General features: G+C 38.8%; 2 protein-coding genes across 14 annotated transcripts in view; both read right to left on the bottom strand.

Moving 5' to 3' along the window:
• Positions 1 to 1,374, bottom strand: part of CCDC169 (coiled-coil domain containing 169) — a 72,106-nt gene extending 70,732 nt beyond the window's left edge. For all 6 annotated transcript variants that reach the window (XR_004743772.3, XR_004743773.3, XM_035302479.3 and 3 more), the window contains exon 1: positions 1,190 to 1,374. Coding sequence is in view for 1 of the 6 variants with exons in the window: in XM_008998129.5 (XP_008996377.2) it covers positions 1,190 to 1,272 (83 nt within the window). In the remaining 5 variants the exon portion in view is untranslated. The remainder of the gene's footprint in view (positions 1 to 1,189) is intronic.
• A 6,465-nt stretch (positions 1,375 to 7,839) lies between these two features.
• Positions 7,840 to 15,893, bottom strand: part of SPART (spartin) — a 64,947-nt gene continuing 56,893 nt past the window's right edge. For all 8 annotated transcript variants that reach the window (XM_078375584.1, XM_035302486.3, XM_035302482.3 and 5 more), the window contains one exon: positions 7,840 to 9,477. In XM_078375584.1, the coding sequence (XP_078231710.1) occupies positions 9,210 to 9,477 (268 nt within the window). In that variant the 3' untranslated portion in view covers positions 7,840 to 9,209. The remainder of the gene's footprint in view (positions 9,478 to 15,893) is intronic.

Genomic DNA, 15,893 nt, shown 5'->3' on the forward strand with positions numbered 1-15,893 from the left:
GATGCGTATTACCAGCCAATGCTAAGTGCTTTATAGTGCATTTCATTCCAACCTAGGAACAACTGTTGGAGGTTTAAGTATTTGTATACCAGTCTTAGAGCTGAGTAAACTGAGGGTTTAAAGAGGTTAATTAACTTGTCTAAATTGTATAATTACTGACTGACAACAGATGGGGTTTGCATTTATTCAGGATTGTCCTCAAGTACTTGCTCTTATCCTCTAATTCCTCGGAATACACAGAACCTGTCCTCAGAACGCGTGTAGTTTGGTAGCAAAACAAGAAATAGGCAATTAAAATACTGCGACTGGAGCTACAAAAGAGGAAAACCCAGAACGCTATCTAGGCACATAGGAGAGTCCAACTCTCGTGGGACTTGTGGATGGAGTTGAGAGTACGTCCAAAAAATACTTTAACTGTTTCAAAAATTTAATATGAAGTGTGCATACTGTCTTAAAAAGCATAAAGGAGGAGTAACATTTTTAGTACATGTCATTTTATGAAGTTCCCCTTAAAGAGATGGAAAAAAAAACGCATAACTACATAAAAATTTTTGGAATTCTTTTTTTTTTAGACAGAGTCTCACTCTGTCACCCAGGCTGGAGTGCAGTGGCACAATCTCAGCTCACTGCAACCTCCGCCTCCCGGGTTCAAACAATTCTCTGCCTCAGCCTCCGGAGTGGCTGGGATTACAGGCGCCCACTGCTACACCCGGCTAATTTTTTGTATATTTAGTAGAGATGGGGTTTCACCATCTTGGCCAGGCTGGTCTTGAACTCCTGACCTCGTGATCCACCCGCCTCGGCCTCCCAAAGTGCTGGGATTACAGGCGTGAGCCACCACGCCCGGCCAATTTTTGTAATTTTAAACAGAAAACCTGGATTTATGATAGCATTAAAACCAAACACAACATTTGGCCTTATAGTATATGGGCAAAATACACTCCATGTGATTGGATACTAAGGGCTGGACATCCTACCTCAAAGCTGCCTACTTACAACACCAAAGGCTTAGTCAAAGAGGCACATGGATCTTTCTCATGAACACTTTTGGGACGTCGTCCGACGTGCCCAGGTGTTAATCATGGTGCAGGTCTCACAGCGTCCTCAGCGGCGTCGGCCCTGAGAGACGCTGCAGGGGACGGCTCGGGGGGCGTGGACGGGACCCCACACTGCGCCACCCCCGACTCACTTCTTGCGGATTTCTTCCAGCAACTGCTGTTTCAAGCGGTCGGTGCTCACACTGTTGAAGTTGTCGCCTTTCTCTTCCTCCATAGTACCAGGCTAGAGACCTCCCGTGCCAGTAGAAGACATGAAAGACCACCCGGAAGCGAGCAACGACAGTACAGCACGAGCCCGGCCACCGCTAATTGGCTCAGGGTTGCTGCTCTTGCGCCGGCCTGCTGAGACTTTATGACGTGGTGACGTCATAAAGCAACGCCCGCAGGCAGCAGGCGGCATTCTGGGTAGGCTGGAGCAGAAACGGCCTCTGTCTGTTGGCGCGACGCTGCAGAACAGCTCGAGGGACACTCGTTGCTCGAGACTCCGGGGTTAGATGTTCCTCGGTTACACAGCGGAGTGTCAGGGGTCGTCTGCTTTTTCTGGCCTCCTGCTGGCTTTGGTTATTTCCGAAACATTGCCCTGGGCCGCAAAGTCGGTTTCACTCTTAGCCCTTGTTCAGGAAAGGCTGGATCCAAAAACAGCTGCGCCCTTTCTTTGCTTCAGTTGAACAAGCACTAGAGTCGCTGGTTTGGGAGTGTCTGAGCGGAAGGAGCTGGCCTGATCACGAGGTCACGAAATCGAGACCATCCTGGTCAACATGGTGAAACCCCCGTCTGTACTAAAAATGCAAATAACTAGCTGGGCATGGTGGTGCGTGCCTGTAATCCCAGCTACTCAGGAGGCTGAGGCAGGAGAATTGCCTGAACCCAGGAGGAGGAGGTTGCTGTGAGCCGAGATCACGCCATTGCACTCCAGCCTTGGTAATAAGAGCGGAACTCCGTCTCAAAAAAAAAAAAAAAAAAAAAGGTACCTCCTGAACTAGGGAAGACTGCTCCAGATTGATTTGCATCTGTGTGCTGTTCATGAACATACCTCAGAGCTGCTCACTGCAATTTGAAATTTCATTCTAACCACAAAGTTTGCATCCTACCCTTGATACATCTGAGTTTCCTTGACAAAAAGAGACAAACTCTGTAAAATGCTTGAAGAGATTTATTCTGAGCCAAATATGAGTAACGAATGGCTGGTGACAGCGCTCAGGAGATCCTGAAAACACGTGCTCAAGGTGGTCAGGGTACAGCTTAGTTTTATACATTTTAGGGAGACATGGGACATCAATCAAATACATGTTAAGACGTACATTGGTTCCATCCGGAAAGGCAGGGCAATTGGAAGGGATGGGGGATGTGGGTGGCTTCCAGGTCACAGCTAGATTCAAAGATTTTCTGATTGTCAATTGGTTGAAAGAGTTAAGTTATTGACTTAAGACTTAGGAATGTCGACCAGGCCCGGTGGCTCAGGCCTGTAATCCCACCACTTTGGGAGACAGAGGCCAGCAGATCACTTGAGGTCAGTAGTTCAAGACCAGCCTGGCCAACACGGTGAAACCCCATCTCTACTAAAAATACAAAAATTAGTTGGGCGTGGTGGCACATGCCTGTAATCCCAGCTACTCAGGAGGCTGAGGCAGAAGGATGGCTTAAACCCAGGAGACAGAGGTTGCAGTGAGCAGAGATTGTGCAACTGCACTCCAGCCTGGGCGACAAAATGACTATGTCTCAAATACAAAAAGACTTAAGAATGTCTTTAGACAAGGGTTTGTGGAGACAAAGGTTTTAGTGAGAATGGGATGATTGGTGTGGAAAACACAATTTGGGGTCAGAAGTCTTGTGAATATATACTTTTTGAGTAGAGAGTTTCTGGATGGGAGTAGCATTTGAATAGGTACACTGAGTATAGTACATTGTCTTCTCCAAAGTGGGTGGGCCTCAGACAATTGACTGAAGACGGAATAGAACAAAAAGGCTGACTCCCCACGAGTAAGAGGGAGCTCCTACAGCCAAACTGCTTGAGCTGGAACACTGGTCTTTCCCAGCCTTGGGCTCAGACTGGAACTACACATCAGTTTGCTTGGATCTCCAGCTTGTCAACTGCAGATCTTGAGATTTCTCAGCCTTCGTAATTGTATAGGCAAATTCCTTAATAAATCTCTTATACACACACTCCCTATTAGTTCTGTTTCTGTGAATTACCCTAACATAGAAGGTATGCTTATCAAAATTTTGTCTCGCTGTAAGTCTGAAAGGGCAACTCAGAACCAAGTAAAAATAAAATGAAGTGAATGAAGTGAAAAAGTCTAGATTATGTGATGACATATCCAACCAATAAATGTACAGATACTTTTTTTTTTTTTGAGACAGAGTCTTGTTCTGTCACCCAGGCTGGAGTGCAGTGGTGCAATCTTGGCTCATTGCAACCTCCACCTCCTGGGTTCAAGCAATTTTCCTGCCTCAGCCTCCCAAGTAGCTGGGACTACAGGTGTGTGCCACCACGCCCGGCTAATTTTTTTTTGTAGTTTTAGTAGAGACAGGGTTTCACCAAATTGGTCAGGCTGTTCTTGAACTCCTGATCTCGTGACCTGCCTGCCTCGGACTCCCAAAAAGTGCTGGGATTACAGGCATGAGCCACCGCACCCAGCCCAGAGGATTTCTTAAAAAGGTCTGTTAGCTCACTCATAGGTGGGTGTTGAAAAATGAGAACACATGGACACACGGAGAGGAACATCACACTGGGGACTGTGGGGGGAACTAGGGGAGGGATAACATGGGGAGAAATGCCAGATATGTGATGGGAAGGAAGGCAGCAAACCACATTGCCATATATGTACCTATGCAACAATCTTGCATGTTCTTCACATGTACCCCAAAACCTAAAACACAATAAATTTTTTTAAAATAGCTAATACTCCTTTAAAATCAAGAAATTAAATTATTAGATAATATTTTCTATCCCTACACATTTCAAACAATTCAATAAAATTCCCTAAATGTACTATAAATAGAACTGCCAGATAAAATAGAAGGACATTATTTAGGACATATTTACACTAAAAAATTATTGACTGTGTATCTGAAATGCAATTTTTTTTTTTTTTTTTTGAGACAGAGTCTCACTCTGTTCTCCAGGCTGGAGTGCAGTTTAAAAAAGTCTGTTAGGATCTCACAGTGTGAAATTAAGAACAAAGACAAGCAAAAAACAGGTTTGTCAACAGCTACAGAAACTACAGATCTGTAGAGATAAAGGAACTGAATTTACCCTCTTGCCTGAAATAACTGAAAAGCTAGAAGGAGTAACAATGGTTTTGAAGACATTGAACATCAGGCAGTAAGGGACAATGATGGCCAAGAGATGGGACACAAATGACGCAAGCTCCAAACAAAGGCCAGGGTACAAAGCAGAAAGGGGGACACAGCAGAGGCTGGTAGCTGCCCTAAGTTGAGGAGAGTTTCTCTAAGAGTCTCGGGAGAACAAGCAGCTAGACTTTGCAGGGCAGACAGAGAGAGCTGCAAAGGGTGTTCCCAGACTAAACTGGGAGTGGGGCTGCTATTTCTTGTTACCCAAAAACAAGATGTAGATGAACTGAGGAGGAAGAGAGTTATTTCTGCAACCAGTTACACGGAGAAGGCCTGGAAATTATCACCAGACCAACTCAAAATTACAGTTTTCCAGAGTTTATATACCTTCTAAACTTTATGTCTACATGTAAGTCTGCATTCATCTAAAGACAAAAGTGATTAACTTCTTTTAATCTACAATTAAGGTCTGAGTCCTGAAGACCTTTCCCTGGAGCATCAGTAAATTTACTTAATCTAAATGGGTCCAGGTGCTGGGGTGATTACCCTTGTCTCCTGCTACTCCAGGGAGGTTTCAGGATTCCATCAGACACCCAGGAAACTTGTGTAATCCTAAATGGGTCCTGTTAAGAAATCCTTCATTATTTTGTCACGTTTTAAGGCCCAGGTAAAACTCTTGGTGGACTTTTGTTACATGCTAGCCTTTGTGTAAGGGCCTTGGCTTTTTTAGCTTTTAGTATTTAACCATTCAGTCAGTACTGAAACAGGTGTTACTGAAACCTGGCCTGCCACAGGCTACACTCTGCAGTGGAGTACTGATGAACGCACACACATGGTGGGGCAAATACTCAGGCCAGGGAAAGAACCATCAGACAGGATTAAAGGACAGTTTGCAAAGGTGCAAATAAATACCTGCTGCCACCCACCAGAATGGAAAACCTCTGAATTCACAGGGCATCAGGCACACATATGATTTTGCTTTAGGACTGGAAAAAAATCTAGCCCTAACAAGTTTAAAAGAAAGATCCAAAAGTATTCAACTGGTTCTAAGTAACTTAATCCCATCTCAAGACAAAAGCTCAAGAATACTTACAGAAACACAAAACATCCAGTACCCAGTAAGGTAAAATTCACAATGTGTTACAATATCTTTGGTCTCATTATGTTGCCGAGGCTGGTCTCAAACTCCTGGACTCAAGCGATCTACCCAACCTCAGCCTCCCAAAATGTTGGGATTACAGGTGTGTGCCGCACCCAATGTAACATCATTTTCTTAAGGTATGTTAGAACTCACCTGTAAGTCCGTCTGGGGCTGATGTTTCTCTGTGGGAAGATTTTAAACTCCTTATGGAACTTGTTTAATCAGCCAAAATACTCTTAAAGAATTTGGTCGAGAAAATTGAGCCTCTTGCCCTAACAATCAGTAGGACTTACTATTTACAATGACGACAGTGTGGCACAGGAACAAAGGAAATGACAGATGAAACAAACATCTCTGAGCCCAGAAACACTCATACTTGATATATAAAGACCTGTGGGAGATTACTGAAGAAAAGATTACTATTCAATAAATGGAGGATAACTGATCATCCACTGTGGGGGTGGGGGGAGGCAGAATTAGATACATCTTGCGCGCGCGCACACATGCACACACACACACACACACACACACACACACACACATTCTCAGTCAACACCTAAATGTGAAAAGCAAAACTGTCAGCAGTGACGAACAGGCAAATTTTACAGTAGAGGGAAATGAATGGCAAATGAACATGAAAAATTACTAAGGTCAGGAAAGGAGATCAGGAAAATACGTTAAAACTATGAGATACTTTTTTATATATACTACATTAACAATAAAAACATTGCCAAGGGAAATACTACTAAGAGAATACCATCATTTTGGAAAATACCTGGCATTATTTTGCAAAGTTAAAACTGGCCAACCCTTGACAAGCTAATAACTCCTCTTATGTATAAAATCTCTTGCATATGTGTACCAGGGGACATTCAAAAATGTTTTGAGTGTATTATTTCTACCAACAAAACAAATGTCAACTGAGAGGGAAGTGAGTTGTGGTATACTCACATGGAATATTATACAGCAACTAAACCATCCATGCATATAAGCAGAAGAATGAATTTTAAACATAAACTCCAAAAAGCAAGTTGAATAAGACTTCATATTATGTAGAAATCTTTAAAAATGAAACAGTATGTTTGGAGAATACATGTGTCATTAAAAAAGGGCAAGAAACAATAAAAAATGATGTGTGAAAGAAGTTAGGAAGAACACATACATAAAGTAATTGCCAGCTTTCCATGTCTTTAGTTAGGTGAGGAATTCCTAAGTGTTAATTCCGTGATTCATCATACCTTACATGTTATATACCATTTTATCTATGTATCAATTATTACACAAAAAAATCTTTAGAAGACACCTATCTCCTAATGATTCAGTGGAATGGTGGGAAAAGTCCATTTTCTATAGTCTAAGCCAGCCTACTTTTTCTGCAAAGGGCCAGAGTAAATGTTAGCCTTGTAGGCCACACAGTCTCTAATGCAACTACTCAACTCTCATGTTGAACGAGACAGCAGCCACAGCCAATATGTAAACAAATGGGTATGGATGTGCTCCATAAAACTTTATGAAAACAGGTGGCCATCTGGATTTTAGCCCATGGAGGATACTTGCTGACCTCTGGTCAAAGGTCAAAGGTAACTTTTTAAAGTCTTCATCCTGTTATTTGCCATTCCATTTCTTTTTAAATTTTTAAAAAATTTTTGATTTTTTTTTTTTTGAGATGGAGTGCGGAGTGCCCAGGTTGGAGTGCAATGGCGCCATCTCAGCTCACTACAACCTCTGTCTCCCGGGTTCAAGAAATTCTCCTGCCTCATTCTCCCAAGTAGCTGGGATTATAGGCATGCACCACCATGCCCGGCTAATTTTGTATTTTCAGTAGAGATGGAGTCTCTCCACTTTGGTCAGGCTAGTCTTGAACTCCTGACCTCAGGTGATCTGCCTGCCTCAGCCTCCCAGGCTGTGATTATAGACATAATCCACAGTACCTGGCCTAATTTTTATGGGTACATGGTAGGTGTATATATTTATAGGATACATATTTTGATACAGGTATCCAATTTATAATCATCACATAAGGGTTTATCTATTGCTTCAAGCATTCTTCATTTGTGTTACAAACATTCCAATTACACTCTTTTAGTTATTTTTAAATGTACAAAAAGTTATTGTTGACTGTAGTCACCTTGCTGGGCTACCAAATATTAGAATCAATTCATTCTAACAATATTTTTGTACCCATTAATCAATTCCACTTCCCTCCCATCCCTTCAATGCCTCCCGGCCTCTGGTAACCATCATTCTACTCTCTATCTCCACGAATTCAACTGTAATTTTTAGCTCCCACAAATAAGAATATGTGAAGTTCCATTTCTTAAATTTGAACAAAGCATAGACTGTATGTAAGCTATTTACCAATTCACTTTTATTTCCATTTTAACAACTAGTACATTTTCCATGGCCTTAGAAAAAGCCTCCATCAGTTCTATGTGTTCCCGAAATATAAGCCCATGTGATAATGAGATCAGGCAATTCAGAGTTTTTTATTCACAAAGTGCATCCTTCAGACAGCTTCAAATAAAGTCAATTAAGTAGCCACTAGAAGATCAGAAATTATTAGAATAGACTACATCTATGAAAACTAGTATCAATCCTTAAATTCAGTAAAATACCATTAGGTGTTTACTTACACAGCTTGTTAGCCTATGTAAGTAAACAGGTCTGTGAACAGTCCTGCCAAAGTGGAAACCGTAATGCCTATCCACCATGGATTACGCCTAAGGTTTTCATATTCTTTACCTTGATTATGAATAGAACCTTTCCTTTTTAGAAACTTGTCTTTTAATGTAAATTCCAGTGACAGAATCCCAGAACAAAAATATTTACCATTAGTAAACTCAATTCTGTGTGTGTATATATATATATGTATCTATATCTATCTATACATATATATATATATTTTTTAAACAAGTTTTAATCTTTTGGAAAAAAAGAAGCAGATATGGTAAAATAGTTTCATAAAGTACTTTTTTATCCAATTAGGCTGATAATAATCACGTTGAATTTTAATACAATAAAACAATGCCCCCAAACTTCCTAGGCTCATAAGAGAATACCAGTCTCAATATAAAAGACTTAATAATCTATCTGTATTCATTTTAAATCAAAAAGACCATTTCCTGACAAACAGGTAAGTTACAAATGTAGTCCATTTTACTTTTCATCAGTCTTTCCCTGTTTTGAACAAGTCTTTTTGAGAATTCTTAGTTTAGGATTAGTTTTTCTTTAGCTTATGCACTGAAAATTTTGAGAAGCATCTAAAAAAATCCACAATTAGTGCAAAAAGAGGAGACAATACTTTAAGTCATTCCTTCTATAAATAGAATTAAGGTTACTAAATGCCAATTTTAAGCAAATTTATAGTTTACTAATTTTGCTTTCTGAAAGATAGCAGATATAAAAATAGTTCAGCATTAGGTTTAATAAGGTGTAAATAGCACACGTATTATTAGCTTTATTTTACCTGCAAAAATATTTTAGCTACATTTGGAAAAAAACAAAAATATAACTTCATATTTCTAAGATTAGATGCAAGAATACTTATTCTTTTCCTTTTAAATAGAAGACATGCCATAAAATTTATGAAAGGTAATTTGTAGGAATGAATACATTTAAAAAATACTGGTTAATCTGTGAGGAATTCCACATTTGTCTATTTAACAAAATTTCATCCATTTCATAAGGCTTTGGTATAGGTGATTCCCAGCACTCCATCATTTATCTTTCTTCTTTGTCTCCTTTACTTCCTTCGTCTGCTCATCCTTCTCTCCTCTCACACTGACATTTGCTGCTCCTTCTTGATTTTCCCTCTGAGAATTATCCACTATCTGATAGTCCTCAAGGAGAGTGTGTCCTGTTTGTGTTGCAGTTTTCTTCACCATTGCTTTGATCCCAATGTGGTTAATATTGTAGGCAGTCACACCAACATTGACAGCAGAATCCACCGCATTGTGGGTAGCTTCTCCGGCATTATACCCATATCTTTAAAAAAAAGATTAGAGGATGTAGAACAAAAGGACAAATATAAAAGAAGGTCCTCTGAATTCCTATTAAATAAGTCAAATGATTACTGTGTTATCTCGGAAAGCATACTCAAAGCTTAGGTTTCAATTTAATTAATAACTTAAAACATAGCAGAGAATGAAATCACACTGTGAGAAAGCTGTATTTGCTCCTTTAGTAAAAACAGTGTATGAAAATAACTCACTATTTTCATCTCACACTAGTTGAGAATGATGTAGTAAAGGCTGTCAAATAAAGTATAAATTATAATATAGGTCATTAATCAGTCATTTCTTTTTTTAATCCTCCCTTTCTGGAAATATGAGGAAAAATATTCACAGAAGCAACTAATCTAGAATCATATAAGTAGTTTCAAGTTCAGATTTGAACTTAACCAGACTTTTGGCTACATCTTTTAGATTATAGGAATTTGAGTTTGTCTTTAAACAGAGATTCTATGGCATTCTCCTCCAATCCCACCCTACTGCACACTCACTGGCCTCCTTGCTGTTTCTTGAGCCTACCAAGCATTCAAAGGCCTTAGGACCTTTGTACTGGCTGCTCTTTTTGGACTTCCCATAGCTCTCTGCCCCACTTTCTTCAAGTTGGCTCAACTACAATCTTCTCATTATCTAACCTATTTGACTTCTCCCACATGCCCACCTCCATCTATTGCCAATCAATTCCCCTTTAAACTGCTCTTTCTTCTCCCATTACTTACCACTTTCTAACTATAGAACTTACTATCACTGTTCATGTTTTGCTTGTCTCACTAGAATATAAACCCTGTTGGAGAATCTTAGCTTTGTTCTTTAATGTATCCTAAACATTCAGAATAGTGCCTGATATTCAATGAATATTCACTGAATGAATGAAATCAGTTGTTCCTGCCCTATCTTCCTCAGTCTTTTGAGCATCAAATGCATAGCAAGTGCTTGGGAAATTATAAAGCATATACAAAAGTAGTTATTATTGATAATAACGAATATCTGCATTTAGTACTATTTTGATGATAAAATGCAATTTGAGGTCTTATACAAGCATACCAAAACATATTTGCCTACTCTTTTATTCTTTATCCCTTTTTTTGGTAACAGGCTTTTAAAGCTTTTCTTGTCCATAGGTTTCCTCAAATAAAGGACTGTTTAAACAAACAACAACAAAAAGGCAAAAGTTTACATTTTCTCCAGGACACAGTGAAGTTTCCCAGATGCTTTATGACCTCTATCTGGACTTTGTATATAACACTAGGTCTGTCTTTTGAATTAACAAATCCTCTCATACTAAATAGCCTGGCCTAGAACTGGAGTTTGTGATCCCATCGGCTTGTTTGTGCTTGGTTTTTTTAACCCCGGTGTGAAGTAATCTTAACAGTGCCCCTGAATGATGATTCTATTCTGTCCTTTGCCTAATGTTAGTAATTATATTAAAGCTAGCGCATGGCAGAGCCTAGTCTGTCAAACCTTCCAAGTCTGTACTATTGTTAACTGGCAGCCTTCTCACCAGTCAACAGGAAAGCTCCCTTAAACTGCTTTCAGCCAGTTCCTGTTTTGTAACCCCTCAGCATTCCACAGGATTTGCTGATGGGGCAGAAGATGCACCACTGCTGATGGGGCCTTCTCATTGTCAACAAAGGCTTAGTCACAAATACTACTGTCAGGTGATAATGGCTGTGTCTACACAAAAAGAAAGAGGTATCAGCAGTTTCAGCACTGAAAAACAGTGATAGTTACTCTTGGTTGAGCCCGTTTTCCTGAGGGCTTACATTTCCAGGACCATGTGAGCTACAATGAAGTGACACCACAACTTATTTTACCACAGTCATGTTTTCAGGTACAGAAAATCCTCCCTATTTACAAACTTCCACTTCTGAGACTCTGAAATGTTCCCTATTCCACTGATACAATTTGATGACCTCTAACTGCACTCATACTTCTACAGGTAACACAATTCTAAATGCTACACTGTTTTTAATAATGTACTAAAAATGAATTCATTTTGGCACCCTGTTAATTTTGCCTGTTTTTCTAGGCTACCTCCAATTTCAGTAGCAATTCCTATTAATTTGGGAGAAAAAAGGAAAAACCAGAATATTCAGAAAACTAGATTCTAATGCTCACTAACCATATGACCTTGGTCAAGTTTCTACCTCTTTGCACCTCATCAAGTTTCTCTTCTTTATCTCAAAAAATAATGTATATGTGTGAAAGCACTTTGAAAAATATAAAATACTAAACATTTATTTTTAAATATCCTATAAAATGGCTTTTCATCAGCTGTATTTTTTTTAATATATTCTCAAATATCACTCCTGCTTTCCAATATGACTTAGAACTAGTTTTCCTAATAGGCGTCTATTCTTCTCTAACTAAATAACTGTTTAGTCTTTTTCTTTAGATTCAAACTATACTGCTATAAACTCCTAGAAAGCATATATCTGGCAGGTAGTTAAATTTATTTTTGATTTCTTATTTTTAAACAAATTAACTTTAATTAGAGCTCATTAACTCAGATTTTATATACTAACACTACCAATTGAAAAATAATAAAAAATGAATATAAAGTAGCCCTAAATAAGTCAATGAGATTCAAAACTACAATTGAACCAGATTTTCCTGAAATTTCTCCGATGTGTTCAGTTATACAGAACTGGTTTTGGGTAATACGACACCTGCCATTGAAGTTACTCCTTCATCCAGGGCAAATTTAAGGGGAATTTTAATTAAATTTCACTAAACAAATGAATAAACTTGCTACACTTAATTATAGCACAGTAACAAAAAACATAAAACAGTCATTTTTCTACAAGAAAAAAGTATATTATTAAGCTCTCATTCCACAAATATATATTCAAAGATAAAATATTGCAAGGGGAAAATAAAAATAGATCTAACGGTATCGAAGCTATATTATTCTTCTTTAAATACCTAAAGTGGAATAAAAGGAACTTAAAGGTGAAACTTAGAAGCTATGTAGAAGAGTGATGAATTATTGAATAGGTACTATATTGCAATTAAGTGTAACAGGTTTAAAATTACTTATTGTTTTTCATTACTCCTGTATGTCTTCACAGCCCCAAATATCAAATCAAAGTATTAATGTAACTGACAAAAATAAACTGAATCTTAATAGTTTCTATGCATTTACCTAAACATTTTAAGAATAATAGTTATTTAATCCTCTGTACTGGCTTATCCACCTGAAATTGGATTAGGAAGTTTATAGAATACATTTGGTTTTCTCCCAGGCATAAAATTAAGGCACATTTAAAATAACTACTTTGGAGAGCAGCAGCTGCTTACCACAGGCAATGAGAACACAAATTTTCCTTATTATTTATTCTACCATCAGTTGGATTAGAGTACTCCACAAATGATCACTCTGTCAAATTTTTGATAGTAAATTTAAATACAGAACAATATCAATAAACCTAAGTGTATGTAAATAAATAAGAACAAAATTAAACAAAGGTACAAGCTCTTCCATTTCTTCAGCTCTATCAGTAAGTTATTACTGGTTCGACACTTTTAGTTTCTTCTCTTAAAAGACATTTTCTACTTTGGGCCAGATTAGTTCCACAGGTGAGAAACAGTATTACTTGGATAAAATCTTTTATTCTCTACTACCTCTCCCATCTTCCTAAATTTCTAATAGCAGAAACGAAATTACTGCTAAGACTGAATGGTCCTCATAGTTAGAAATACAAAACTACTTGACTAAATTATCACTTACCTGCTTAAAAAAAAAATTCCATGAAATCTTTGGAAGGATAAAAAGAATAGCAATAATACAATAGAAATAAATGAGCTGAGAATCACTGTTAAAAATATGCTATTCATCATATTAAGTTCTCCTCATTAAGGACTAGAAGTTCAAAATCTACATTAAAATTTGGTATTTCCTAGTTATTAATTGTAGTTAGGTATTTTTTTTCATTAGAGTAGGATATGGACAAACCCAACAAAGCGCTTCCTATCTTCTAAAATGGTAATCTTTTGGCCTAAAAGGCATTTCTGACTTTCTCCTGTTCTTGCTACTTTTCTAATTATGACTGATCCAAAGTAACCTCAGGAGCATAAAACAATGAATAAATACTAGTCAGAGTTCAGTGCCACAAGTGACAAGAAATGAGTTGGAAGACTTGAGTTTTATATTTCTATCAGAAGAATTTTAGATCTATTGTATGTTTTTGTTTTTTTTTGAGACCGAGTTTCACTCTCATTACCAAGGCTGGAGTGCAACGGCGCGATCTCGGCTCACTGCAACCTCCGCTTCCTGGATTCAGGCAATTCTCCTGCCTCAGCCTCCTGAGTAGCTGGGATTACAGGCATGCACGGTGTTTCACCTTGGTGACCAGGATGGTCTCGATCTCTTAACCTCGTGATCCACCTGCCTCGGCCTCCCAAAGTGCTGGGATTACAGGCGTGAGCCACCATGCCCGGCTGTATGTTTTATTTTTAAACTCTTCTGGTAAAACTGACACTCCAAGATGATATGCCATATTGCTTTGATTCAAAGGTATGTATGCCCCAGAATGTAAACTAGTTCAGCCACTGTTGGGAGATTTCTCAAAAAACTTAAGATGGAACTACCATGTGATCCATTACTACTAAGCTCATTACTGGATATATACCCCAAAGCAAACAAATTGTTCTACCAAAAAGACACATGCACAACAGCAAAGACATGGAATCAACCTAGGTGCCCATCAATGGTGGACTGCATAAAGAAAACATGGTACACATACACCACAGAATACTACACAGCCCTAAAAAGGAACAAAATCATGTCCTTTCCAGCAACATGGATGCAGCTGGAGGCCACTATTCTAAGCAAATTAATGCAGAAACAGAAAACTACATGTTCTCACTTATAAGTAGGAGCTAAACACTGGGTATTCATGGACATAAAGATGACAACAGTAGACACTATATTACTAGGCGGGGTGAGCAGGGGGACTGTGAGCTAAAAGACCAACTGTTGGGTGCTACGCTTACTACCTGAGTGATGGGATCATTTGTACCCCACACCTCACACAACATACCTATGTAACAAGCCTGTACATGTACCCGTTAATCTATGATAGTGGAAATTATTTAAAAAATTAAAAATAAAGTAATCCCTATTTCTTATCTTCAAACAAACAAATGTATACCTGCCCCAGACAGAGAAGATCAAACCAATTAAGGATGGAAATTAAATTAGCACTGTAGAGCACAGGTTCTGATGACAGAAGCACTTCGTTTATATCCCAGCTCTACCACTCACTAGGAGTCTTTTTTTTTTCCTTTTGAGATGGAGTTTTGCTCTTGTTGCCCAGTCTGGAGTGCAATGGCACAATCTCGGCTCACCGCAACCTCCATCTCCTGGGCTCAAGTGATTCTCCTGCCTCATCCTCCCAGGTAGCTGGGATTACAGGCATGTGCCACCATGCCCAGCTAATTTTGTATTTTTAGTAGAGACAGAAATTTCTCCATGTTCCTCAGTCTGATCTTGAACTCCCAACCTCAGTGATCTGCCTACCTCAGCCTCCCAAAGTGCTGGGAGTACAGGCATGAGCCACTGTGCCTGGCTAGGAGTCATCTTTAACAAGGTATTTAACTCTACATTTTGGTTTTCTCATCTGTAAAATGGAGATGATAACAGTGTTGAAAATAAATAATACATAAGAAAAGCAATGAACAAAATATGAACTCAACTAAATGCTTTCAATAAGTATATAATTAACATAAATAACCAAGAGTTGTGAATACTATTAATATTACTCTTATTTTTTCTTTTTAAATAAACAGTAAGATCCAAACTAATTCAAGGCTAAGAAAGCAACTCAGGTCCTTCATACTAGATTTAGTTTTTAGGCTTTGATTCTTCTAGCATTGTGTAAAGAAAGTATAATCAGGTAGAAAGGAAGAGGACCTAAAAGCAGAAGACCCTGCTTTAAATCCCACCTTTAATACCACGTCATAAATTTGTTATATAGTTGCTGCTTCAGCATTCATTTTTAGGCCTGACATAAGTTGCTTGAAGCCTAGCTGCATCCCATCACCTTTGGCCTAGCCAAAACCTCCCCCTCCCCATGTGGTTGTCTGCAAGACAGACATCTTACTGACTCAAAACCCAGCATACCGCACAGCTGCTGACCATGAGAAAACCCAATGGTCCAACACTAGAGTCACATAAAACTAGAGTCATGTAAATAAGTTCCCCTGTTCACACTTACTTTCTTTAAACTAGACAATTCAAGCCCCACTAGAAAGCCAAAGAAAGAACACCCATGGACCTTCATGAAGGTAGTCACACAAATCTAAGATGATATGCCACATTGTTTGCATTGCTCTCTTCCTTGCTCGTGCTCCCTGTTCAACCCCCACCCACACACTGGTTGAGCACTCTGC

Source organism: Callithrix jacchus, chromosome 5 (genome assembly GCF_049354715.1).
Source record: "Callithrix jacchus isolate 240 chromosome 5, calJac240_pri, whole genome shotgun sequence".
NCBI classification, from domain to species: Eukaryota; Metazoa; Chordata; class Mammalia; order Primates; family Cebidae; genus Callithrix; species Callithrix jacchus.